At 40.1% G+C, this 27,638-nt stretch overlaps 1 protein-coding gene across 1 annotated transcript in view; it reads right to left on the bottom strand.

Annotated features, from left to right (window-relative positions):
• The window catches only part of HID1 (HID1 domain containing), a 61,979-nt gene extending 36,886 nt beyond the window's left edge, over nucleotides 1-25,093 (bottom strand). Inside the window, exons 1-3 of the mRNA XM_083352377.1 lie at nucleotides 24,763-25,093; nucleotides 8,343-8,492; nucleotides 2,026-2,196 (exon numbers count right to left, since the gene is read on the bottom strand). Coding sequence (XP_083208503.1) covers nucleotides 2,026-2,196; nucleotides 8,343-8,492; nucleotides 24,763-24,828 — 387 coding nt within the window. The 5' untranslated portion in view covers nucleotides 24,829-25,093. The remainder of the gene's footprint in view (nucleotides 1-2,025; nucleotides 2,197-8,342; nucleotides 8,493-24,762) is intronic.
• Between the last annotated feature and the right edge of the window lie 2,545 nt (nucleotides 25,094-27,638).

Genomic DNA, 27,638 nt, shown 5'->3' with positions numbered 1-27,638 from the left:
TGCTAGATTAATTATTTAAAATGTTTTACAAAGCAACACATTTAAATCAGCTGTGTGGTTTTGAGTGATTCCAAGGTAGAATATGATGCAGGAAAAATCCAGTGAGCTGGCAGCCAATGCAGATACATAAGTCATAGCTGCAGTCAGGACAATTTGCAAGTGAACAAGCAATAACGTTCTGTTCTATTTTCATGTTGATTAATGATTGTTTGCTTTTTTGTCCCCTCACACTTTCTGTTTCAGTACAGAATTATGAGGATTAAGACAGGAACTTGTGCTACATCCTGGTAAGGGGAATTTGACAAGAATGGCTGATTTGATAAAACTATTTCGAAATTAAGAAAAAAAAATCTAAGATATCATATTACAAGTGTCGTGTATGCATATCGGCACATCTTGAAAGTGTCTGAATGATTACATTTGAACCAAGATTTGAATTCAGGTCACATTCTTTGACAGGAACTAGGAGAAAAATTATTCATACAGGTGCATCCAGATGACAGCAAAACATTTTTAACTTTACTATAGAACGAAAGCTGCTCAATTGTAATTACATGTTCTTAATTACTGTCAGGAGCATTCAAAAGAGTAACTATGAACATTTTTATTTATTTAGTAACCAGAAGATCCAAAGGTGGGTAAAAAAATTGATTAAAAAAAACCTTTGAAAAATAATTAAATCATTACTGGTGGGGAGGGAGTGAAAAAAGAATCTGGATTCAGACTTTATGTATCTGACTAGAGCAGTTTTTGAACGAATCCTCAGGCATATTGTTTCGGAGTTATAATGGTTCCTGATGCTTCAATAACCATACTTTTTATGTGAATGTGCATACCTTGTACTTTGATCACAAAACTCTACACAGGCATCAATTTCAGTTCTCACACAATTTACACAATATACTGCTATGTGAATTTTAAGGACAGGACAAGAATTTTAAGGATAGGACACTGGACATAAGGCAAGCAGAGAAGATACAGTAGGGATACATAGCCATCAGACAAAAATAATGCCTCCACATTAGACAAGCCAATAATGGGATACATACCCAAGCCTGTGCTGCAACTATAACAAAAGTTATTAAAATTCATGTACGGTAAAACAGCTCTTTCAACTGCTGTACCGGGAACAACAATTAAAGGCAGTGGTTTAGAATGAATATATTCTGGATATTCAGGAATAAATATAAAAGCATGCAGTGAAACATACATAAAAGGTTAGTACATGTACACAGTGTTATGGACTTGGACTTTGCTTCCACAAAATATCCAAGTTCCAAAGATAGGCAGAACCATGACAGAAAGATCTTACAGTTCAGTAAATGAACATAGGATAGGAATATTTTTACGTACTGTGAAAATATTTTTTCACCTCACAGTGTATAAATGGACTGAACCAGTAGAACTACTGACCTCTTGATTCTTTGGTCCTGTCTATGTATGACTTAGAAAATATTAAAAGTGCTTGTTATTTGCCACTGTTCCTGAAAGTCAAAATAACTCCTAGATAATTGAATGTTTAGTCACATATATGTTTACACTGTTTTTCTAGTGTAAAACCTGTGTTTGTTCATTTCATTTTTTTGTCTCTTAGTCCTATTTGAAGAATTAACTTTAAAATAGTCCAGGCTTCATTTGAACTTTGGTTGCTTTTTGCTACTGTTCCAAAACTTTCTCTTGAAATTTCCATAGGTGACAATTCAATTTTAATAGTACTATAAAAATCCTGCGATAAAAACAGACTGTTCATTCATCAACCTTCCATTCATGAGTCTCAGTCCATCTCCCATGCAAGGATATTGTAGCATTTTTCTAATAGACAGAAATCTAAAAGGATCAGAGTCAGACAAATTACACAGGCGAACTATGCCCAAGCCTGCTAAGAGTTCCTCACTGTGAATGAATATAATCCAGCAGGTAAGACATTTAGATTCCCATTAACTCCCTTTGATAAATGAACAGCTCTGGCTTCTGCATCTTCTCCACTCTCCAGAAAAGCGATAGTGCAATTTAATAAATACATACCCCTCCTCGCCCCGCCCCTGGAACAGTTGACCAGAAGAAACCTCTCCAATCAGGATCTTCAAATATATATGGTAGGATGCGGGTCAAGAGACGGCTGCAATTCAGGACAATCTGCTTTTCTTTCTCAGAGTGACAGCCACTCTCAGCCCCCTGCACTAGTTTTTCCACTGCCTGGAGTGAATTAGAATAAAGCAAAGGACAAGAATTATTGGTATGCGGATAAGAATTTTTACCCAGTACCTTAGGTTTCTGAATTACCAATTAAAGACTTAATACCACAATGCAATCATTTTATATTGTTGCTCATGCCTTTTGGACATAGTCTTTCAATCATAAAAAGACATTCCCTCGGAATGTGACAGCTTGATTCATGTGAGATTGCATATGTGTGCATATAAGGCTTGAATGTGTGAGAGAGATAGAATTCTAAGATTTAAGCTATGACATCAAAACATCACTTTCTACCCTACTCTAGGAAAATTACTGTGAAAATTCTTTAAAGAATTGAATCTCCTTAACAGAGGACCTTTTATGACTTTGTAGATAAGACACATTGGTTCATATATAATTTAAATGTGGGAAAAAGAAGCAAAATGGAGCTTTTAGTAATTGGAGGCAATCTTGTCTGCATAGATATCTGTTTAGGGATATGCGACTGAGATGCTTTTAACGTCAGTGCTTTTCAGAAAGGAGGATGCTGAGTGCAATATTTTTCCCCCACAATTATTCTAAAGTAATTTGTTCTCTAAATACTGCTTCTGTAGAATGCATAGTTTGTAGGAATATAATTCTGCAGGCAGGTATAAAAACTCTAAATTTCCACCCAGGCATATAAAGGTAGACCAATCAATTGATTCCCCAGTTCAATTTATGGTAAATGTTATGTTCTTAGTTCGGTTAGGCATTGACGCAGCCAGCATGTTTATTAACTCACAACAGAAGCAGTCCTAGAGGCTGCTGAACAGCTATATATACAGTTCGCCTCTAGGCAGCAACCAATAGGTTTAAAGTAACAGTTTCCCGCCCAAAACATAATTATCAGCTTGGAGACAGTCTGGGTTGCAGTAACAGAAACCATTAAGCAAGCCTATACTTAAATACAGCAATTAAGGTCACACATTAAGCAAGTGATATCAACAATTGAGGCCAATACACCCCTTCCCCCTAGATAGCTCAATCTCTCAAATTCTTGACATAGTCCTGCAAATACTTAGGCGGCCTTTGCGACCGACCCGAATGTCTAGGGGTTGCTGAAGCCTCCCAGTCTACCCTCTCACCTGCCAGGCTGGGTAGACCAGGACTCTGAGGCCCAGTGGATTTGGGTTTGACTCGAGTCCCTTTGGCTGGCCTGTTCCGATAGGCCCAAGCCAAAGTCCATTTGTGAAGCAAAGTCTGCTGGGCTGGCACTCGGCACTGTTTGCCAGTTCTGCTCAGCGGATAAAGACTGTGTGTCCGGGGAGAACTTATCTACAGCCATTCCCCCATCTCCTTGGCGGAGAGTCCTGTCGGAGCATGCAAGCTCCTCTGTTGGGCCGCTGTCACGCTGCCCATGTGGGTGGCCCTCTTGAGTGTCCTGAGCCAGCCACTGGTTTGCTAGCCTCCGATGCACCTGGTCAATGTGTCGGTGAATGACTCACCCATCTTTCAGGACCACCTCATAGGAGAGTGGCCCTGACACCTTAGCAACCATGGCTACCACCCACAAAGCCCTTTGCCCATAATTCTGGGCCCAAACCCGGTCACCAACTTGCAAATTTTGTGGTGACTGTGCTGTGTCCAAGGCAAATCGGTCAGGGTGTAGCCGGTACAGCTTGGTGATCAAGTGTCAGCCCCATCTGAGTTCGGCTGGGCTTTTGCCCATGGCAGTGCAGGGAGTTGTACAATCTGCTTCAGAGATTCCTTGGTTGTGTGGACCATGCGTTCCACTTGGCCGTTTGAGGCCAGGTGAAAGGGAGCCGAAGTGGCATGCCTTATTAGATTAGCCCTGGGGAAGGACTGGAATTCTGCAGTGGTGAATTGGGCCCCATTGTCTGAGACCAACATGTCTGGTAACCTGTGCGTCGCAAAGATCCTGCGCAGTTCCTGGATGGTCCTGGCAACAGTCATAGTTGGAACTGGTGCGACCTCTAACCATTTGGAGTGACTGTCCACCACAATTAGGAACAGCTGTCCCTGAAAGGATCCAATGAAATCAATGTGGATTCTTGACCACGGTGTGTGTGTGTCCTCCCATCAGTGGACAGGGGTTTGCGGCATCTCGGGCCTGGATTGCTGGCAAGTTTAGCAGCTTTATCTAGCCCTGGCCACCAAAGGTAGCTCCTCGCAAATGCCTTCATGTGGACTATTCCCGGATGTCCTTCGTACAGAGACTCTAATACCCTGGGCCTTAAAGAGCTCAGGACTATGACCCGACTCCCCAAAGGATGCACCCTTTATGAGCCGATAGCTCATCTTTCCTCATAAAGAAACTCTGAAATTCTGGCCCTGGACATTTGTCCAGCCATCCTGTGTGCACCCAATTCAACACACAGCTAAGCGTTTTGTCAGCTGTCTCAGCAGCCACGTCCCCAGCATGAAGGGGAGACTCCGGCAAATCCTGGATAGCCAAGATGCGTGCAGCCAGAGCAGGATCTGGTACTACATGTGGCAGGGGCAACCTAAGGCCATCTGCATGGCCCATTTCTCTGCCCGGTTTGTGAATCAGCCTGTAGCTGTAGGCTGAAAGGAAGATAGACCACCTCAGCATTCAAGGAGACAGAATCTGAGGTGTCCGTTTATTCATGGTGAACAACCCTAGAAGTGTCTTGTGGTCCATGAAGACCGTGAACTGGCGGCCATACAAGTAGTCATGGAACTTTTTTACTCCAGCCACAATGGCCAAGGCATAGTTGTGCGTAGTTGCGCATAGTTGTGCTCTGCGGATGACAGGGTCTAGAGGAATAAGCGATGGGAGTCTGCCTCCCATCAGCCATTAAGTGGCACAACACAGCCCCGACCCCATACGGGGATGCATCACATGCGATGCAGACAGGCAGCTTCTCATTAAAATGAGTGAAGACTGAGTTTGAAGACAGAAGTGATTTGACTGCCTTGAAACTTCTCTCATGGATGCTGGTCCACTGCCACTGAGCCTTTCTATCCAAGAGCTGGTGTAATGGCTCTGCCACTGCGGCCTTGTGTGGAGGAAGGCATGGCAAAAATTCAAAAGGCCCAGAAAGGCCTGAAGCTCTCTCTTGGACTTCGGACTTGGGGCCTGCTGGATTGCTTTTAGCTTGGAGTCCGCCGGATGAATGCCTTCAGCATCGATGCGGAAACCAAGGAACTCGGTTGACTCTACCCCAATCTTACACTTTTCCTTTTTTAAGTCCCACGTCACGGAACCACTGAAGGACGGCTTTAAGCCATTCAGCCACAATCTCCACTGATTCCCCAGCTATGAGAACATCATCGAAATAGGGGCATACCCCTGGAATGCCCTTAAGCGTTCACTCCATCACTCCCTGGAAAAGCCCTGGGGCTACACTCACCCCAAACTGTAGGCGCTTAACCTTGAAGGCCCCCCTATGCGTGACAATAGTCTGGGCTACTGCCATGGCCTCGTCCACAGGCAGTTGCTGGTAGGCTTGCGCCAAATCTAATTTGGTGAACACGCGACCTTCTTGCAGTGACGCCAAAATATGGCTGACTACTGGCACCGGATATGCATGTTGTTGAAGTGCCCTGTTGATAGTGCACTTATAATCAGTGCATATGCGCACCTCTCCATTGGCCTTAAGTGGCGTTACTATGGGGGTCTCCCACACCCATTGTCTATGGGCTGCAATACCCCTTGTCTCACTAGCTTGTTCAGCTCTGTGTCAATTTTGGGTTTGAGGGCGAAAGGCACTCTACAAGGCTTGATCCATATTGGGGTTACCATAGGATCAAGCTTGAGGGTGATAGGAGGACCCTTGTACTCCCCTAGACTTGAGCTGAAAACATTAGTGAACTCTTGGCAGACTGAAGACAGGTCTGCCGCTTGTGTCCTGTGGATGCCGGTTACTTGAATGCCCAATGCATCAAACCAATCGAGGCCGATAAGGCTTGTGCGTTGGCCTTGCACCTTCCACTTCTACATCTAGTAGACCCTCAAAACCCTTGAATTGTACCAGAAGTGTGGCTTCGCCTTTGACCATCACACGGGAGTTTTGGAAATCTGTGAGCAGTAGATTAGATGGCTGGAGTTTGGCCCTTCTGTTGCTGCAATTACAAATATGCCTGAATGTCCCTTAGGAAATGATAGACAGGGCTGAGTCTGTGTCCAGTTCCATGTTGCATGGAACTCCCTGAAGCTTGACCTTGAGTCTAAGCTTCTGCTTAAGGGGGTGATGGGCACCAGCGTGGAACACGCTCCTCCGGCTGAAGCAGAACCCTCCTCGGTGTTGCCCCGGGGGCCAGATACCTCTCCTGAATGTGTCTTCTGGTGGACTGTCCCTCTGGTGATTATGGCAGACGGCGGCAATGTGGCCTTGTTTGCCACATGCCCGGCACATTGCTGTTCAGAACCAGTATTCTGAGCAGCAATGGCGGCCTCCACAGCCCATGCATCTAAGAAAGGAACTGCCGTCTCAGCTGGCCACGGTCCCTTCTCTGGTTGCTTCTGTAGTTGGTCGACTTCAAAGTCCAAATCAGGGTCTTCCGTACACTCCGTGTCCTCATGGAGCTTTTTCCTCAGATCCGTAGGTGACTGACTCGAGCGGCGCAGGGGCGACCAGGTTCTCAGCTATATCGAAGGTGGCTGGACCGCACACGCAAGAGTGTGTCACGGCCTTCAATCCATCTTCACCGACCTGGTTAGCACGGAGGTAATTTTCGACACAAGAGATGTAGGAACTCCATCTCTCTGGGTGTGCCACATCGAATTCTTCCAGTTTTCCAACTTTCGCCATGGTGAGTTGCTTCTTGCTCACAATGCCTTGTGCTGCTGGCTTCTATGCAGGCCATAGGATGGATCCTTAGGGCAAGGTGGTCTCCAGCGTGGCTTGCTGGCAGACCAAGGGTGGGAATGTAGTTCCTGACAGGCTCTGTGCTGGCCTCACCCCCTAGTGACTTCAGGCTCTCACATTTAAGCAGCACATTCCACCTTTGTTGCCACTGTTATGTTCTTAGTTCACTTAGGCATTGACAAGGCAGAGTGTTGAAACAGCAAGCATGTTTATTAACTCACAACAGAAGCAGTACTAGAGGCTGCTGAACAGCTATATATACAGTTCGCCTCTAGGTGGCAACCAATAGGTTTAAAATAACAGTTTCCCACCCCAAACATAATTATCAGCTTGGAGATAGACAGTCTGGGTTGCAGTAACAGAAACCGTTAAGCAATCCTACACTTAAATACAGCAATTAAGGTTACACATTAAGCAAGTGATATCAACAGTTGAGGCCAATACATTACAGTAAACGTTAAAGAAAATACACTCTCCTATAATATGGGTTTTGTACACATTGTTTGGAAACTATATATTACCATGTTTGGTAGCCGAATACTGAAATATTATTGAAACTAGTTACTTCTGATAAATGCAAAAAATATGAAGTAAAAATCTGATGAAACTGAAAGCATATGCAAAGAAAAAAAATACTAATTTACATTAATAATTTTTAATTTCCAATTCCCATTTTTGCTTAGGGAATACAGATTAGGCAATCTGCATTAACTAAATGCTTAAGCCACCCAATCTTGAAATTTTAAATTTCAATTTGAAACAGGGTGCAAGAAAACAGAGATTAGCATTTTTCATTGTACTATTTTTCCAATGAAAATATTTTCCAAATAAAAATAACAAGCTTCAGGATCAAAAAGGTTGGGAATGAGTTTCTACTGGAAAATGGCAATGGGGGACAAGAACTTAACAACTACTGTCCTTCACTGTGAACCCAGTTGAAATCAGGAGTGCTATACATGGCTCTTGTGCATTTCTGTATAGAAAAACAAAAACTCCTAAGCATAGGATTTAGACACAAAATTGAAATCTTATTTAATTTGGTTAAAAATGTAACAGGAATTTAAACTTGGTTGATTTTTTTTTGCTAAATAAACCACACTGAATTAAGCAGGCAATTCTATGGCTCAAAGATGGGCAAATAATTTTTCCAAGGAACCAAATGTGAAACGGGGACGGTTGTGGAGGATCAAACTAATAAGATCACCACCATGGTCCCTGCTGTCACTACCACCATCGGCTGGACAGAGACAGCCAAAGGGCCGAAAGTGTCCCACAAGCCATAGGCCTGCTATGACTGAATTTCAACAGTTAAAAAAAACACTTCAATCTTGCCTTGTAACACAAAGTAGCCAAATTTGAAGGAGATTCTTCCCTCACAGCTCTGATTTCTGCAGCAGGAACTAGAGCAAAGACATCTTGGACTGAAGTAGCTGTATCTGCCCAGAACTGGTCCCAGAAGGCATCATCTGTGGCCTCTACGGGCTGAAAAACAAATAAAAATCAATTTAGGAACACAAAAGCTATAAAATATTCATTCTGATATTCATTTATGCTCAATATTCATACTGATTGATATTTGATCTGATAAGTATGTCAAGATACCTCAAGGTAACTTCTGCAAATCTTTACTAAAATATAAGACTGAAAAATACTACACTGCAGCATGAAAGCAGTCCAACATTCTAGACAGAATAAACATGAATGCATCATTAATACAATAAGCTACTAATGACCAGGCAAAAGTGGAAGCAAAATAATGCAAGGATGCTAGTAAAAACTAAAAACAAGATTAGGCTAAAAATAGCAGCTGTGATTTTTTTTTTAAATGATAAGATTTCCTATCAAAGTGACACCCTGGGTAAATTAATGAGAAACAACTTTATATGCATAGAAAGAGCAATATACAATTTTCTGCAAATTCACACTCAACTATAACTCAGGGACCACAAAATATGTTCAATTTCTTTTCAATTATACAAAAGGTTGTCATTCTTTATAATAAAACTATGTAGAAGACATTTTGTTCCATTGAACAGAGCTAGCACTCTAGTCATTATGGTTTAATGGAATGCATCCAATAAGCCAGAATATGAAACATATATTCTTGCTTGATATCTTTTCCCAGCATGACATAATAAACATGCAACAGCTCTTGTTATTTGAAACGATCATGGCTTGGAATTGTATTTAGGAAAGATGAGTGAGAAGGAAACATATGTTTGATTAATTTCATGGCCTACATTTTTCTGAAGTTACACTGTTATAAAGATGAGGGTTGCTTAAAATAAAGGTAAAACTTGTTTAAGAATTGGCTGTGAAACAGGAAACTACCTTATCAAATAGGCAATATGTCATTAAAATAGAAAAGGCAAAAGGAGGTAAGGAAGTATAAACTAGTTGAGCAGGTTTTGTGGCTCTACCAAGTCTGGAGTTGGCCAAGAGGATATTTTTACATAGTGAAAAGAAATGTACCGTATCCTCCAGATTTTAAGGAGTGGATTCAAGATACGAGCCAGTTATCAATTTTTGATAAGCATTTAATACTAAAAATGGGAAGAGGAAGCAATGTATGATCTAGATTTAATGACAAATTGAAGGACTCAAACCCATATTGATACTAAGTAGCAATAGCAATTAGATTTATATACTGCTTCATAAGTGGTTTACAGTGTCAGCCTTTTGTGCCCCCAACAATCTGGGTCCTCATTTTACCAACCTCAGAAGGATGGAAGGCTGAGTCAACCTTGAGCTGGTCAAGATCAAATCCCTGGCAGTGGGCACAGTTAGCCTGCAACATTGCATTCTAACCAGTTGTTTCCCTTTAAATTACTTTTAGCTTATTTTAATTACTATAATATATGTGGGTTTTTAAAAAAAAATATATAAGCCCTACCATAATTTTGGGCTGGCATTGCAGTTGCTTGTATTTCAGATTTAATTCTTCCCCTTCAAGTTTAAAAATAGAAAATCAGGTTTGTCCTGCAGTGACTTTGTTTTCCTGCTGCTCTGCCCCCATCCACAAACTATAAAATACCGTAAGTCCCTTTAAATTCCTTACCAGTAGACACTTAGTCACAGGTGATTACTTTAATGCAAGAAGTATTTGCACATTTAGCCATTGGATAACACAGCAAATCTGTATTTAGTTCTTTTAAAGAGAAAGGAGAGGAAGGGTGAGAGATTTGAAATAAGTTGACCACAAAAATGCACCTGTAAATGAATCAAGTATTTTTATAGGTCATCTGCAAAGCTACCGTATATGATGGTCCAAGACAGGGGTAGGCAACCTCGGCTCTTTTATGACTCATGGACTTCAACTCCCAGAATTCCTGAGCCAGCCAAGCTGGCTCAGGAATTCTGGGAGTTGAAGTCCATGAGTCATAAAAGAGCCGAGGTTGCCTACCCCTGGTCCAAGAGAACAAAATGAAATGGAATGGAATTCAATGGAATTCAAGTTAGTGGAAGTGGCTCTCAATTTGATCGAAATAACCACTGTACAGTAAGCATTACTACTATAATTGAGGAAAACTATGTTCCTTAAATGTATCAATTACTTAACATATATTCTAGCTAACATGTTTTCAAATGACTGTTTTCAGTACAACCTTGAAGCAAATTGCTTCAAGTGAGGACAATCGCAAATTACTTAGACATTATTTTACTGGGCAGAAAGTTTTTCTTTGCTGAAGATGGCAATTTCTTCACTGCACAGTCTTTCCTTGGGCATAAGCATTTGTTTTTTATTACAATAAACTGTAAACAATAAAATCACAAATTTTAGGTTCATCCAACTTTATTTTCCAAGTTCTGATGCAAAAGAAATGGCTGATTAGTTTTTTTATCAAATTCAATTTGAAATTAACAAGATGTGCATTTAGAAGTCCAAAAACTGAAAGAGTAAGAAGGAAAATGTAGTTGAATTATATGGCCTAGGAAACAGACATGAAGCAGGAGAACAACTCATTGGTTTCTGCCAATACAATGATTTTCTTCATTGCTAACACAATCTTCAGACACCCAAACCGACACCTATTTACATCAACAATATTATTGGCACAAGGTAATGGAAACAGCTCAGTTATAACAGCAAAAATATGGCTGGGGGCTGACTATACAATGGATTATAAACTGATTTTGCGCAAGTTCCAAGTTAAGCTAAAAGTGAAAGAAAAAAAGACAACAAAGTTCCACCAAGAACATGAGAAATAGTTTTGAAGTCCTGGACTTCATTGATAGGAAACTAGAAGAACTCTGGCATAGAACGTCAAAGCACTTGTTATAGGATGATTGTGAAATGAGACTACCAAAGATCAAGAAACAGGAGAAACCAAACTGGATGTCAGAACAGACTGTGGAAATTGAAGAGAAGGAGGAGCAGAAAAAAATAAAATTTCAGATCAGAACTTTTTAAAAAGCAGAAAGCTATTAGCAGAGACAAGAAACAGTACAACAACATCTGTGAAGACAACAACAATAGAAATAGGCATGGGAAAATAAGCATATCTTCCAAAAGTTCGCCAGATTCAAGAGATTCCAACCAGAAATTGGTACAGTAAGCTAAAGCACCCCAAGGAACAGATTCAAAGACACTACAGAAGTCAACATCCAATAAACCTTAGATTATACCAAAAGATGAGTCAAATCATGATCAAGAATTTTTTAATATTTTATTTTACTTAGAAAACAATACCATAGTCTAGGAACTATCAAGGAGACAAACAATCAAGCAGATAAACAATTAAGCAGAAAATAATCAAGGAATTGCCAAGGAGAAAACCACATCCCTACCAATAGTGATAAGGCAAACTATTAAATATAAACAGGGAATAAATGCCATATTCAGTAGCACTGATGATGTTACCTAGTGGTGTAATGAAATGTCTGCAAAAAACAACCAAGCTCAGACAGTACCAACTACTCCAAACATCATACCCTTCACTGTGCTGATGGCACTGCTCTGACAGAAGATTAAGAACCAAGGAGTCAAACAAAATTCAAGAGGTACAATAACCAGCCTTGGAATTAACAACGAAGATACTGAAGGAGTAAATAGTTTCTATCTTTTAGGATTGATTATTGACAATAAAGAGGGACGCAGTGGCTCAGTGGGTTAGGACGTTGAGCTTGTCGATCAGAAGGTCGGCAGTTTGGTGGGTCGAATCCCGAGTGCCGCGTAACAGAGTGAGCGCCTGTTACTCGTCCCAGCTTCTGCCAACCTAGCAGTTCGAAAGCACGTAAAAATGCAAGTAGAAAAATAGGGACCACTACGGTGGGAAGGTAACAGCGTTCCGTGTGCCTTTGGCGTCTAGTCATGCCGGCCACATGACCACGGAGACGTCCTCGGACAAGCGCTGGCTCTTCGGCTTTGAAACGGAGATGAGCACCGGCCCCTAGAGTCGGAAACGACTAGCACGCATGTGCGGGGGAACCTTTACCTTTACCTTTTTATTGACAATAAAGGAACCAGCGGTGAAAAAATACACCGCAAACTAATACCTGGTATATTTGCAATAACACCCTTGAAAAGATACTCAGATATTTCCATAAATGCAAATATCAAAAACATGCAGGAAATGTCCTTGTGATGTTCTAAGGAAATGAAAGTTGGACTTTGATGAGGCAGGATGGAAAAGATGCCTTTGAACTCTTAGAACAAATCAATCCACAGTTCTCAGAGGAACAAAAACCAGGTTCAAATTACCATGTTGGGGATAATTATGGGAAGACCACGTCCGTAATGCTGAGAAAGATACATGGGAAAAGAAGATAACCAGCAGCAAGCTGAATGGACTCAATTACAGTGGCGGTTAATGCATTGTTAGAAGGCCTGAAGGGTTACGTTAGAGAGGACAAATCATCCAGAAATGTAGCTGGTTGCTAGGATTCAATGCCAACCTAATGGCAGATAATCTCTCACCAAAGCCAGCTGAGCCAGGAACCTATCTCTAAATTACATGGAACAAAATACACAGCTACAGCTGTTGGATCTAAAGCCCCCATTCAATGAAACTATAGAACAGACATGTCAAACTCGCGACATCACATGACATCATGCAACGTATTGGGACGGTTTTGCCATTGCCGGCAATGGGATGGGCGCAGCTTCTGCATGACGCATCCGGCCCATGGGCCGGCAGTTTGACACCCCTGCTATAAAAGATGCAGGAAACATACTTTATATATCTGTGGAAAATGAAAATGAAGAAATGCTTTGGATTTCAGTTTCGATTCATATTAACTTTAGGGTCTGGTTAAACCAGACATGTTTTTTTTAGGCCTACATGAGATTCAAAAAAAAAGATCAATCTGCTTCCATGAATAGCAGAGAGGTGTATTTTACGTGAATTAAAATGCTTCTTCAGAAACATTTCCAAAACACTAATAATGTATATCACAATCCTATTATGTGTCTACTCAAAGCCAAATGAAGTTATTTCTAGCTGAGTAGACAGCAGTGACTTTTTGTGAAGAAAAGGCTTAAGTAAACAGCTTTACATGGAATTAAATACAGTAATCAAAGATGGTTTTGGAAAATACCAAGGATTCTGTTTTTCAGATTAAATTGGGTAATCTTCACTTTGTTTACTCTGAGGATGTGTACAGAAGCGCTGGGAAACCAATAATCAACCCTCTATGTACCTGATCCTTCTTTGACCTCAAGGATAAAATCATTGTAGTTGAGTCTCCACATGGGGTAAGATAACTGCTCCATGAAACCGATGCAGAAAATTGAGATCATTAAAATCATTTGGATCCTCTGAGTTGAGTAACTGTAGTCTTGTTAGTGATATATGAGCAGGTATCATAGGACAGCTCTAGACTTTAAAAGGTCTAACTACATTGGACATCTTCTGGATGACAAATGGGACATGGACTGAGAATCACAACCCTTTTATTTTCTGGCCCCTTCAACAAATATTGTGTCAGCTACAGTATCAGGAGCTATCAACATGTAAATAGTTTTCATGTCTACCTGACAAAAAACATGCTGGACTCCTAATATAATTCAGGCAAAACAAAAGGAAATCATCTGAGTTTGGATTTGCTCCACTGTCTGGTTTTGATATATAATAATAATTCCCTAGATAGAATATCAGGTCTAGAATGAGAGATATTCTTTTAAATACAGATCTCAATATTCATGGTGGCGGAATGGTTAGAATGCAGTATTGCAGGCTAATTCTGCCGACTGCCAGCAGTTCAATTCTGACCTGCTCAAGATTAACTCAGCTTTCCATCTTTTGGATGTCGGTAAATTGAGACACAAATTGGTGGCAATATGCTGACATTGTAAACCACTAAGAGAAGGCTGTAAAGCACTGTGAAGCGGTATATAAGTGTCTAAGTGCTACTGCTATTGCTATCAATAGCAAGAACATTTCTTTCTTAGATTTAGCTAGTTTGTCAACCATAGCGTTTTCTGATGTAGTCGAATTATTGCTCTAATTGATGACCTAATCATTTCTGAATTGCACTGCTCTAATAAATTCTGCAAGCACCTTGCAACAACTGTAATCAGTGCATAATTCTGCAACCAAAATACTAATTCATGTCAGACATTCAGAAAATATGGTAGCTATCTTGCTTGACCTGCACAGCCTGCCAGTTGGCTTGTGACCTCAATTTAACAATCTGGTTTAACCTCTTAAAGATTTGGGCTAGGAGTAATTTATTTGTCTATTGTTTTTATACCTTGCTGCAATTATATGCAGACTCATGGTGGCTCACAATATGGAGAAAAAAACAAAAATTAAAACATAAAAATATACATCACAGATAGCATCCCAAAGCTGGAGACAACTAGAGTCGAAAACAAAAGAACTATTCATAGGAGATTGTTCCAGAGGGCAGATAAAACAATGTCTTCAGGCCTCAGTTGACCATCCAAAAATGAGGACAACTAGCTGTTCCTCCCAGCATAATCAAAGGGGTTGGACCTATCCATCCTGGATCCAAGCCACAAAGGGTTTATCAATTGAATTTTTTAAAATTTCACTTGAAAGATGATAGAACGTCAATGCAAGGCTGCAAAATAGATGTGATATGGGTCCACCAGCAGGCATCTGGGATCACCTAGGCTGCTATATTGTGTATCAATTGAAGAACTTCCAGGCAGTCTTTAAAGGCAGCGTGCTGCAGTAAATTATATACATGGCAATGACATGGGCTCTTATGAACTATCCTCTTCCCTATATTCCTTTCATTTCACCGGAAGCGAATATTCAAATCATATCCCAGTGAGCAACTCCTTTAATTAGAACCTTTTCCTGCATGGCATTTGATCCATGGAATGCCTTCAGATGTGTCTTCAATTTTGTTTTAAAAAACTGATAAGCAAGGGTACCTAGTAAGACATTGCCTGACATTCGTTTCTGCATAATGGTTTATTTTTATGACCTTGTTTTCTCAGAAATATTTTATTATCTATGTAATATTAGTCTCTGATGGCTACTTCAAAAAAAAAAAACACCAGCCAACCAGGAGGCTATTTGGCTGTACATTTTATATTCTCCTTTCACTGTTATCTAAAGAATGGCAAGATACATATTTTTAAATAATTAAGAAATTAGTTTTAAGAAATAGGTTTAACTCAGCAATTATTAATATTAAGTAAAAAGAATACTGCTGTTTTAAATGCAATTCTTACAAACAAGACTCTTTAGCAAATGATTCAGGGATGCCATCCACGGTGAATATGTTATCTGAATGAGAACTTGCAAGTGTGCTAAATGCCTTGTTTATAAACATAAAATATTTTTTAATGCCAATGTGGATTTCAGTTGCTTTAATAATTTCCAGAAAAACAAACTACTAAGTGAAATTCGTGTGGAAACAGGATACATCTGTGAAAAGAAGAGAAAAAGGAGCTTCCTTTTTAAACAGGAAAGCAGGCTGTCCCAGTGCTGGATTTTCAGATAATGGGAAATTAAAAATAAGACAAAGAACATACTTTAGTTTGGATGTTGAAGTTCTGAGTTCAAATCCTTGCCAAGACAATTCAGTTCATTGCATACTATTTTTCACAAATTGTCAGAAGTTATAATGCAGTTCGGTTTGATTTGTTTTGGCTTAGCACTATCTGCAAAACTAGCCAATTATTAGTCAACAAATCATTGCTAAGCTAAACCTAACCTTAAATAATAGCATTATTTTGTGGCCTTTCATATGCAATTACAGGCTTTAGAATAGTTTTAGGGACTTTTTAAAATAATGCTTTTCAAATTAGTTTTATTATGATAAAACAATAATCCAGAAATAAAGAATATTTAAGTATCCATACAAATATACATTGTATGAAACAAAACCGTGTTATCTAGTCACAAATTCAATAATGTTTGTAAGACTAGAAAGCAAGCTTAGGTTTGCAGTCAGGTACTTTCAAAATAATTGTTTATTTTAGGAGGCGAGGTTACACAAAAGGCAAATAGGGTGTGTACATATGTAAACAGACTATTGTATCCAGTGGCTCACATCTGTCAGCCAGCGTGAGAACAGGAAAGCATGATTTGATTATTATTTTTTTATTGAAAAGTTTTACAGTACATTTTTGAATACAAAACCCCTCCCCTCCCCCTCCCCTCTCCCCAAACCTCCCCAACTCTCCCCTCCCCTCCCCCCAGAGCTAAATACAGGGTATAAAAATATGAACAAACATAATCTAAAATATGCAAACAACAATAAGATATTAAATTCTATCGCACTTTAACTCTTAATAAAATAACTACAAGCTAATTATACATCATATAAATCCGCTACTTATTCAAATGCTAAGTGAAACTTTTTAGTCCCATATTTATTCTGAATATAATCTATCCATCTCTTCCACTCCACAGTATATCTCTGTTGCGATTGATCTTTCAAATACGCTGAAATCTTTGCCATCTCCGCCAAGTTAGAAACTTTTAAAGTCCATTCTTCTATAGTCAGCAGTTCTTCCTTCTTCCAATATTGCCCTACTAAAAGTCTCGCTGCCGTAATTAAATTCAACATCAATTTAATATCTACAACGGTGGTATCTGTGATAATACCCAATAAAAACAATTGCAGAGAAAACTTTATCCTTTTCTTGAATATCTTTTGCATATTCCACCAAATTTTTATCCAAAAAGCTTTAACCTTTTTACAAGTCCACCATATATGAAAATACGTTGCATCCTCACAACCACACCTCCAACATTTGGGCTGGCAGTTTGGATACATACTTGCTAATTTTTTAGGATCTAAATGCCACCTATAAAACATTTTGTAAAAGTTCTCTCTTAAATTTTGGGCCTGTGTAAATTTTACATTTCTCACCCAAATCCTTTCCCAAGTATCCATTGTAATAACTTCTTGAAAATTCTGAGCCCACTTTATCATACAATCTTTAACAAGTTCCATCTCTGAATCAATTTCTATCAATGCAAGATATATCCTTTTTATATGTGCTTGACCTTGATCTCTGATTTGCTTTACCAAGTTTTTATCAGTCATCAAAAAACCAGTTTTCTGGTCCTCTTTCCACCTAGCCTGTAATTGCCCATACTGAAACCAAGTTTGTACTATCTTTTCTTCTTTTAAAATGTTATATGACTTTAATTGCCATACAATCCTTTCCAAACTTAAAATTTCCTTATATGTAGTCACATCATGTTTGAATCCTACATTTATATTTTCTATTGCATGTTTAGGTATTGCCCAAATAGATATCTTATAATTTAACTTGTGTCTGTACTTTTTCCAAACTCGCAACAGAGCAAACCTTAATATATGTATCTTAAACACATTATCCACCTTCTTATCATACAATAAATATGCATGCCATCCAAATAACAAATCATGACCCTCAAGATTTAATAATCTCGCTTGTGTTAAATTAAACCAGTCACTTATTGCTGACAAAGCAGCAGCTTCATAATATAATTTGAAATTAGGCATTTTAAGACCACCTCTTTCACGCGTATCTTGCATTATCTTAAATTTAACTCGTGGCTTTTTCCCTGCCCAAACAAATTTATTAACTCCTTTTTGCCATTCCTCCAAATTTAAATCCTTTTTAAGTATAGGTATCATTTGAAATAAAAATAAAAATTTTGGCAAAACATTCATTTTCACTGCTGCAATTCTTCCCAATAAAGATAATTGTAATTTTTCCCAACTATCTAATTCTTTTTGTACTTTTCCCCATAACTTTTCATAATTATTTTTATATAACTTCACATTTGAGGGTGACTAATATATCCCCAAATATTTAACCCTTTTAACTATTTCAAATCCCGTTAGCTCTTCTAAAACAGCCTTTTGTGATACTGTCATGTTTTTAGACAACATTTTAGTTTTTTGTATATTGATCTTAAATCCAGAAACTTTCCCATATTGCGTTATTATCTCCATCAATTCTACAACTGAATAATCAGGCTGAGTCACTGTAACAACCAGATCATCTGCAAATGCCCTCAATCTATAATCCTGGTCTCTAATTTGAATTCCCTTAATTTTATCCGAATCACGTATTTTAATCAGTAATATTTCCAATGTTAAAACAAATAATAGAGGTGACAACGGGCACCCCTGCCTTGTACCTTTTTCAATATTACATACTTCAGTCAGACTATTATTAACTATTATGCGGGCTGTTTGCTTTTGATATATTGCCCTGATTGGTTGTAAAAATTTATCCCCAAATTCCATTTTCTCTAATACTTTCATCAGAAATTGCCAATCCAATTGATCAAAGGCTTTTTCAGCATCCAAAAAGATCAGCGCTGCAGGGATCTGATTGTTTCTTTCCAAAAATTCCAACAAATCTACAATATGTCTCACATTGTTCTTCATTTGTCTACCACTTATAAACCCAGTTTGATCACCATGAATTACTTGTTGTACTACCCTCATTAATCTGTTAGCTAAAACTTTGGCAAATATCTTGTAGTCCGTATTCAAAAGTGATATTGGCCTATAATTTTTTGCTTGGGTGACATCCTGATCTTCCTTCGGGATCAAAGAAATAAAAGCAGTCTTCCAAGACGGAGGTACCCCTCCTCCCATTTGAATTGTCTGGAACAATTCCCTTAAAGGCTTCACCATCTCTAACTGTAAATTTTTATAATACACAGCAGTCAATCCATCCGTACCCGGTGCTTTACCCACTTTCAGTTGTTTAATTGCTAAAAAAAATTCTTCATCAGTTATCAATTGATTCATCCCTTCCTTTTGTTCTTGCGTAAGAACAGGAATATTAGCTCTTATCAAATAATTATCTATATCTACATCTCTAATCTTATCTCTAGCATACAACTTAGAATAAAAATCAACAAAAGTCTTTTTGATAAAACTCTGCTGGTACACTACTTTACCCTTATGTTCTATTCTATCTATATTAGAAGCCCTTTGCTTCTTCCTTAACAAATAAGCTAACCATCTACCTGGTTTATTAGCATTACAAAAAGTATTATGTCTAGCATACCGTAAATTAGTTGCCACTTGATGCCATTAGTTGCCATTTGATTTTTATTTTGTCCAAACAGTCAAGGACAACAATATAAAATTTATTTTAAATTACTTGTATAATTGGATTTCACAAAATATTCCTAATTTGGAAAGTAAATAATAATATTGTCGAGCCCCTCAGGCTCGACATACTCACCGGGAGAGGGATCCAGTCACCGCCCGCAGCTCGCAGCCACAGCCGCAGCCGCGCCCGACAGCTGCTCAGCGGCCGAAGGAAACCCCGGGCGCCCGCGCTGGAGCCGTTGCTTTTCGACCAGCTGCTCGGCGGCCGACGGAGACCCCGGGCGGCCTGCAGCCGCAGCCGCGCCTATCAGCTGATCCGCGGCCGAAGGAAACCCCGGGCGCCCGCGCTAGAGCCGTTGCTTTTCGACCAGCTGCTCGGCGGCTGACGGAGACCCCGGGCGTCAACACCAAGGCCGCGCCTGCTTGCACAGCTGATCAGCGGCCGGGAGCGCGTGGCAAAGGACCTGCCCCTGCCCAAACGGTTGTTGGGCGGCCGAAAATGGGTCTCGTCGCGCACGGGGGAGCCGCGCCAGCCTTAACAGCTGTACAGCGGCCTGAAACGGGTGTGACACGAAGCACCGGGTTGGTGGAGGGGAGCACGTTAGGGATTCCAGGGGGTGAGGGAGGGGGATATTGGACTTACACCTTCCTTCGCGCTGTATGGACTTCGGCGTCAGGGGCGGATGCAGGGCGTGGGGTGCCAGGATAGAGGGGTGGGGTTTTACGTGGTTCAGGCAGATGCTGGTCTGCGTAGGGGAGGGTGGGGCTAACGGGTGGGTCTGACGGGTGGGGCTATTACTCAATTAGTAGTTACGTTTAAAAGAAGTGTTGGGACGAGTGGTTCCCAACGCTGACTTTGTTAATGCTTAGAGATCCTGCTATTAAAGGTACTCTCTCCAGTCATCCGTACTTCGTCGTGGTTTTTCCTGTGTGCTTGTTTCCCAGGCGAAGACGAGGAGTTGACAAATATACAGACTAAATACAAAACTATAATTAAACTAAATATAATTAAATATCATCACTAAATACCAGAAAGATCTAAAGCTCCCTATCATAGAGTAAATTACATCTGGAAACTGAGGCAAAAATCCTTTAAGAGAAGACCCCCAAAAAGTATTCCTCCAAGACTGAAGTGCCAATAAAGTCATTGCTGAATTACATGGAATGCAATTCCACGGAATATTACAGAAGGTAATAACCAAACTAATGGACAGGGAAAAAACAAAACTTTTGAGTAAGTCTACTTCTAAATAAAATCCTGTTCACAAGCAAAAATGGAGATCTTTTGATGTTCTTTAATAAAGTTAATTAGCTTAATAAGCTACCTGTTCCTAGCTGGACCTGAACCTTGGATTTGGCTTGTTTGGATCCCGTTGACCAGGGAAAGTTTTAGCCTAAATCATAAAGCTGTATTTTATTGTTATCAGCTCACCTGCACTGATACTCTATGAAGGAAATGCCCTTTCTTTATAATTAAATTCAGCCTGGTTCTGTGTCAGAGCTATGACCAAATGTAAACAATTGATGCTGAGCCTTATCTAATTCAATATATTTTACCCTAGTTTCCATCCTTCCCACCTCTTTTTTTCCCTTTTAAATTAAAAAAACCAATATGTTTTATTTTGCTATTTTTTGTTGTAGTTGGTTGGATCATAACTGTCATAATTTCAACAAATCCTAAGAGAATTTCAGCAAGCATTAGACTCAATATAGGGTAGCACAGCTTTAGCGTTCTACAAATCCCAGTGCTTATGTCTTTTTACTATAGTTATTTATTTTAGTTATATGTAGCATTTAGACTATTAATTGCTTGCAGTTTTATAGGTCTCAGCCAGATTTTAATTGCTCTACTTCATTAATTTTAAGATAACAATTTTATTTTTACTTTATTTTATTCTATTATTTTTCTTAATTTCTACTTTAGAATGACTTACGTAAACAGCTTTATGCAAAATAATGCAATTTTGCATACAATACAAAATAATGGATGGCTGAGTAAACCTTGAGCCAATGAGAATCAAACTGACAAATTGCAGGCAACGGGCACTCAGCAGGATTAGCCTGCAGTACTACATTCTACACACTGTGTGGTTCATAAGTTTAGTGCTGTATCTTGTCATAGATCTTTCAGTGACCAGCTCAAACAAAAATCTGCTAGGAGTGCCTTTCAAGTGTGTGCATATAGGTATTCTACTGCCTTTCTACCCACTTTTCCTCATAGCATTCTTCCCACCATTTTCCATACTTGTTCACTTCAAAATCAGCAAACTATTTCAAGTTCTTTTTTAAAGTCAGCAAACACAATCATGGATTATGTTAGATGTTTTAAAATAAAGTTTACACCATGGTTGCAATTTTGTATTTAACTAACCCATAGTAAGTTTAACTGAACTTAAGTAGGTTGCTTTTTTGGCCAGACTTCTCTACAATTATTTTTCACCTTTTACCATTTGGAGATACATAATACAAATAATATATTAGCATGAGTAAAAAAAAAACAGACAAAACTTTTCTATCCTTATTTATATTCCACCTCTCATTCAGGAGTCAAGGTGGCACATATTTTACACTCCCTATTTTTTCCCACAGCAGTCAATCCTCTGAGATAGATTGGATTGAGACAATGTGACATTCGCACAGAGCTCAAATTAACTTCCATGGCTGAGGGTGGACTACAACCTGAATCTCTCCATTCCTAGACTAACGTTTTCAGTGTTCCACACGTTGGCTCTAACATTACATTATTAACTTCTATAATTACCGTATGTTCTCTTGGCTCTCCACTCTTCATTCAAACTCCAAGATATTGAACAAATACATAACAGAAGCAAAGAATTATGAGGAGTTCAGGATCCTTTACTGGGTTTTAGTTATATATTACCCTGTTTTGCTAATATTACAAGTTCTGCCTGTGCATCTATTTTATTATGTATATTTATTCATTTTTTTACTCTATAAGTAATCCTCAGCTTACAACCATTTGTTTAGCAACTGTTTGGAGTTACAACAGCACTGGAAAAAATGATTTACAATCAGTTCTCCCACTTACGACCATCGCAGTATCCCTATGTTCTCATGATCAGAATTTGGGCACTCGGCAACCTGTCTATATTTATGATGGCTGCAGCCTCCTGGGGTCATGTGACCACCATTTGTGACCTTCCCAATGGCTTCCTACAACCAAAGTCAATGAGGAAAGCCAGATTTGTTTAATGACTGCTTGGTTCACTCAGCTGTAATGTGATTAAGTGATTCACTTAACAACAGTGGCAAAAAAGGCCATAAAATTGGCCATCACTTAAGCCTTGCTTAGCAATAGAAATTCTGATCCCAATTGTGGTCGTAAGTCAAGGACTACTTGTATAGCTACTACAAAGTCCTTTCAAAAGAAAGGTATTCAGCAGGGGTCTTCAAATTTGGCCCTTTTATGACTTGTGGACTTCAACTCCCAGAATTCCTCAGCCAAGCATGCTGGCTGAGGAATTCTGGGAGTTGAAGTCCACAAGTCATAAAAGGGCCAAGTTTGAAGACCCCTGGTATTCAATGTATTCAGCTACAGGTAAGTATTTTCCAATTAGAGTGTTATTGAGGAAAATAGATTTAATAGCACTATGGAAACTGCTTTAATTTCTCTAATCTGTTGCCCAAGGCAAGCCCAAGTTTAAAAATACATGGATCTCTGTAAAAGTCAAGACATTAAATGCTTCTGGAAAACACAACCTGTTCTATGAGATTGCAAGCATTACTTATTGCTTTTGCAACTGTTCTTAAACATAGTGAGACACGATCTTAAAAAAAAATAGCGAAGAAGTGACCTGGCATTAGGAGCACAGGAGAAAGCAAAAAAATATATATGATCAACTAGTTTCCTTAAGGAAAGGATATTATTTTGTTGCTATTGTATTGTGTTTTGTTCATTGGTAAAATACTATTTAAATACTGCCTACAAATTTAAGGCAAAATTACTCCAGTGTAAAAAAATTTAAATTGACATTTTGAAATTAATAACACAGTATCTCTGCATTACTTCACTATAACTGCCTCTCAGAATGATAACTAAATTTAAGCATTTGGAAACTGCAGAGAATTACTTGTATTTTGAACCAAGAGTACCACAAGGTTGTTCTATAATATGTTCCAGATTCACATTTCAAACTGTAACTAATTTTTTTTAAGTGATCACTTCTCTTACCTCAAATACAAAGTAAAGGCCTTTCATTAGCAATCATTACTAGGTTTTCCAACCTGCTTCTAGTGCGTGGGATGTTTCTGAAGTTGTAACAGCTGTTGTACTTGCCAGGATTGTACTCAGTGACTCTTGCCTATAGGTTACTAGTTATTGAGAATTTTTCTCCCTGATAATACCTTTGTGCACCTGACATCAGCCTGAGGCTCTAAGAAATTTTTATTCTCCAAGCTTCCATAAACAAATAGAAATTATTAGATTGTTAAGAATAATAGAGCTCAAGGCAGCTTACATGGGAATGTCATGCCATTAATGGAGGGGTATCAAACTGCCGGCCCTCAGGCTGGATGCATCATAACAAAACTGTGCTCACCCCACTGCTGAAAAAAAAAAGTCGTGATTCATTTCTACCCATGTTGTGATAGTTATTTTGGTGAATATTGTGGCATTCTATCCATTGCACGGCATTACTAAAAACGCTATCTTTCCGATTTTCACAAGGCTGTTTTCCTTGCATCTTAATCTAACCGGTTCTCCAGCTATAGAGTCAGATGGATACTGTTCTTAGGCCTAAATCCTGAAAGCCCTGAATGAAAGCCAGCTTGCTTACGGTCTGAACTTCAGGAGAAGCATAGCCGGCGGAGGGCTACACCGATTTTTCTGGGGGTGCCACGTGAAGCAGGTAGCAAACTGGAAGCCTGTGGAGTCGCGATGCTGCAGGCAAAGGGGCTGGCGACCCAGCCCTGGCTGTGGATGCCCATGCCCGTCAAGGATCAGCCATCAGAAACCCCAACAGGGTTTTCTGAACCATCGCCAGCTCTTCTCCAATCGAATTATGTGTCCCCGAAGCCAACACCCCCAGGGCGGCGGCGAAAGAGATCCTGTTGCGACCCCGCAGCCGAAAGTACTCCCCGCCGACGCCACCCCGCGGCTTGCTGCTGATAAAATGCCCTGACCGACCAGCCCTCCTCCTCCAAAGCCCCTCTCGAAAGGCCTTTTCCCAGTCCCCACCTGCCCCGGACGCCTCTGCTGTAAAGCAATGAGATGGGCCGAGCTGTTTCGCAAGCCGCTCACCTGAGTCTTCGTGGTGAGCTGGATCACCGCCTTCCTGAAGTTGAGCTTGGAGTCGGCGTTACCCATCCTCCCGCAACCAGGATCCCGGTCCGCTTCCCTGCTCCCCGCCTTGCTCGCTCTCCTTCGCTCGCTCGCTCGCTCGCTCGCCGGCGGTCGCTCACTCACTCACTGCGGCGGTGCCCTCCTCTTCCTCCTCTGCCGCCGCCGCCGCCCGTCCCGCTAATCTCCCTCGTCCTCGCCCCCTCTGCCGGACGCGGTGGGCTCCATCAGCGCCGCTCCGTCCACCTGCTCCCTGCAGGCTAGCTGGTCTCCTCCCGCTTGTCAAAGGCAGCTGAGGCTATTCCCGGCGCTGAGCCCGCCTTTCCTGAGCGTCAGAGGCGCGGCTCCGCCTCGCTTTCGCTCAGTTACACGACTGTCGCCTCCTTCGCTCGCCCCGGCTTCAGCGAGCGAGCGGGCGGCTGGTTCCTCCTTGGTGGCTCGCCAGTCTCGCCGAGTCGAGCGCCGTTTCTCCACCTTCCCTGCCGGCGAAGGCGTCTCTTCGTCTGCCAACGCCAGACGAGCAGCCCACTGTCCGCCTTGTCTGAATCCGGCCCCCCCACCCGTCTTTAATTCGGCCTGTCGCTTTTCCCCTTCGTTGCCTGCCTCTCCGGGGCTCCAGATAGGCGGAAATCCGTGTTTAAAGCGAGTCAGCTTAGGTCGGCATGAGGGGAAATGCAGTTCCACAAGGTCCCTTCTTCCGCACATTTTTCTTGGCCTCTTGCCTTTGAAATAAATCCTTGGGTATTTCCTCCATTTAGGCACACTTGTTTTGTACCTTTAATCGTGCCCATTCGTTGAGGTTTCATACCCCATCTCTTGCCCTTCTCTCCTCCTATTCTTCACAGCCACCACCGACCTGTGAGGTAGGTGGAACTGGGCTGAGAGAAGGTGACAACCCCAAAAGTGATCTTGCAGTGCTGGGAGTGGCTTTGAACCCAGTTCTCTGCAGGGCCAGTCCAAACCTATTTACCTTGGATTTTTTTTAAATTGATGATACCTTTCTTCGCTCTGACTCCATAAAGTTTATCCATATATATATATATATATATATATATATATATATATATATGTATGTGTGTATGTGTATGTGTATGTGTATGTGTATGTGTATATATGTATATATGTATATATGTGTAAATTACTAACAAAGAATTAAAGGGAAACTGAGATGCATTTCTGACTTGTTAGTCGTCATCAGCCAGCTATACCCATCTGAGATTCGAACCAGGGCTGATTGCATATGAGGCAGTGTTATTTGCCTCTAAGCCACAAGGTCTCTCTCGCTCTGTTAGCTTTTTTTCTGCAAGGGAAGATATGTTTCAAATGTTAACTATTTAGATTACCTTGCTAGGCCCCAAACATGGGGCAAATCTTTATTTCCTGTTTTCAGCCTATCTTGAAGGCTATCGAACAGGCAGTAGTCACACCGGACAATTCATATATTTGTGTAAATTACTAACAAAGAATTAAAGGGAAACTGAGATGCATTTCTGACTTGTTAGTCGTCATCAGCCAGCTATACCCATCTGAGATTCGAACCAGGGCTGATTGCATATGAGGCAGTGTATATGTGTGTGTGTGTGTGCGCGTGTGTGTGCGTATGTATATGTATACGTATACGTTTATGTTTATGTTTATGTATATGTATATATTGTATTTGACAATAACAATCCTGTGTGGCAATAAAGTAACTCAGTTTGCCTGCCTTAATTACCGTATGTTCAAAATTTGCCATGGAAGACAGCTTCCCCACTGTACCTCAGTGGAAGCTAAGTCTGTAAAATGATCCCTCAGTTCCTTTCATTAGCCTCTCCTTGACATGATTTATTTATTGCTTCATGCTTTCTCCCTCCCTCCCACCAGCACAATATTCAATGAGGACACTTTAAAACCTTATTGTCCTTTATAATCCATTCTCCATGTGCTTACGCATAATCTGAATTGTTAACATGAAGTTATGTTTTTCTTCTTTTAAATATTTAACTGCTAATTTAAAGGTCATACTTTAAGCGTAAACATACAGTATATTAGCGATTGCAGTTCTAATTACCTTAACTGAAGGAAGTGCCATCAATGGGACTTTCTTATGAATGTATGTGTATGCGTGTGTATGTGTGTGGCCCTACTGCATTATATAAAATATGGTAATTTATAACTTGACTTTTCTCTACAAAAGTACTAAAAGTGGCTAATAATAATATGCAAATTAACAATGTTAAATATTAAAACTCATCAATTAAAAATCTCAATTAATAAAATCACATTAACCAGAAATGAACGGCAGCCCTTCCCAATTTGAAATTTATATTAGCAATAAGTTAGCCAAGCAAGACAATGAAATCTTGAATAAAAATTGGTACAAGAAAGACTATAGGAATAGAGTCAGCCTTAGCTTTCCTGATGGCGACTTTAGCTTTCTTAGTCTTTGGCTTTTAGTGTAATGAGGAAAAAAACTACCCATCTATGAAGATGGACCAATGTGCATCTGAATCTGGCCTATGTAACAGTTATTAGCTACTTTATCAGTATGAAAATTCTTACATTGGCACCTAGCGTATGTACTCTATCCCTGTCAGACAACTGTAAGTACCCAAGAGAATTTACTGCCTCCTTCCTTGAACCATACAGCTAAAATCAGATGATTTCCTACCAACTAAGTCCATTAGGATTTATAACTACAAACTGTATGAATTTGGTGGGATGTGCAAGAAATATTTTTGAGGATTCAGTCAAGTAAGACTGTTAACATGAAATCTGCTGCCTTTGTCAAGATAAAAGCTTTTGTGGGAATTTCAGCAATTAGCTCAGGATATGTATTGGAATGGAAACCTTAACTA

Source organism: Vipera ursinii (genome assembly GCF_947247035.1).
Source record: "Vipera ursinii genome assembly, chromosome: 2".
In the NCBI taxonomy this organism is placed as follows: Eukaryota; Metazoa; Chordata; class Lepidosauria; order Squamata; family Viperidae; genus Vipera; species Vipera ursinii.
Note: the sequence above shows the minus strand (reverse complement) of the source record. Positions and strands in the feature narration are given on the sequence as shown.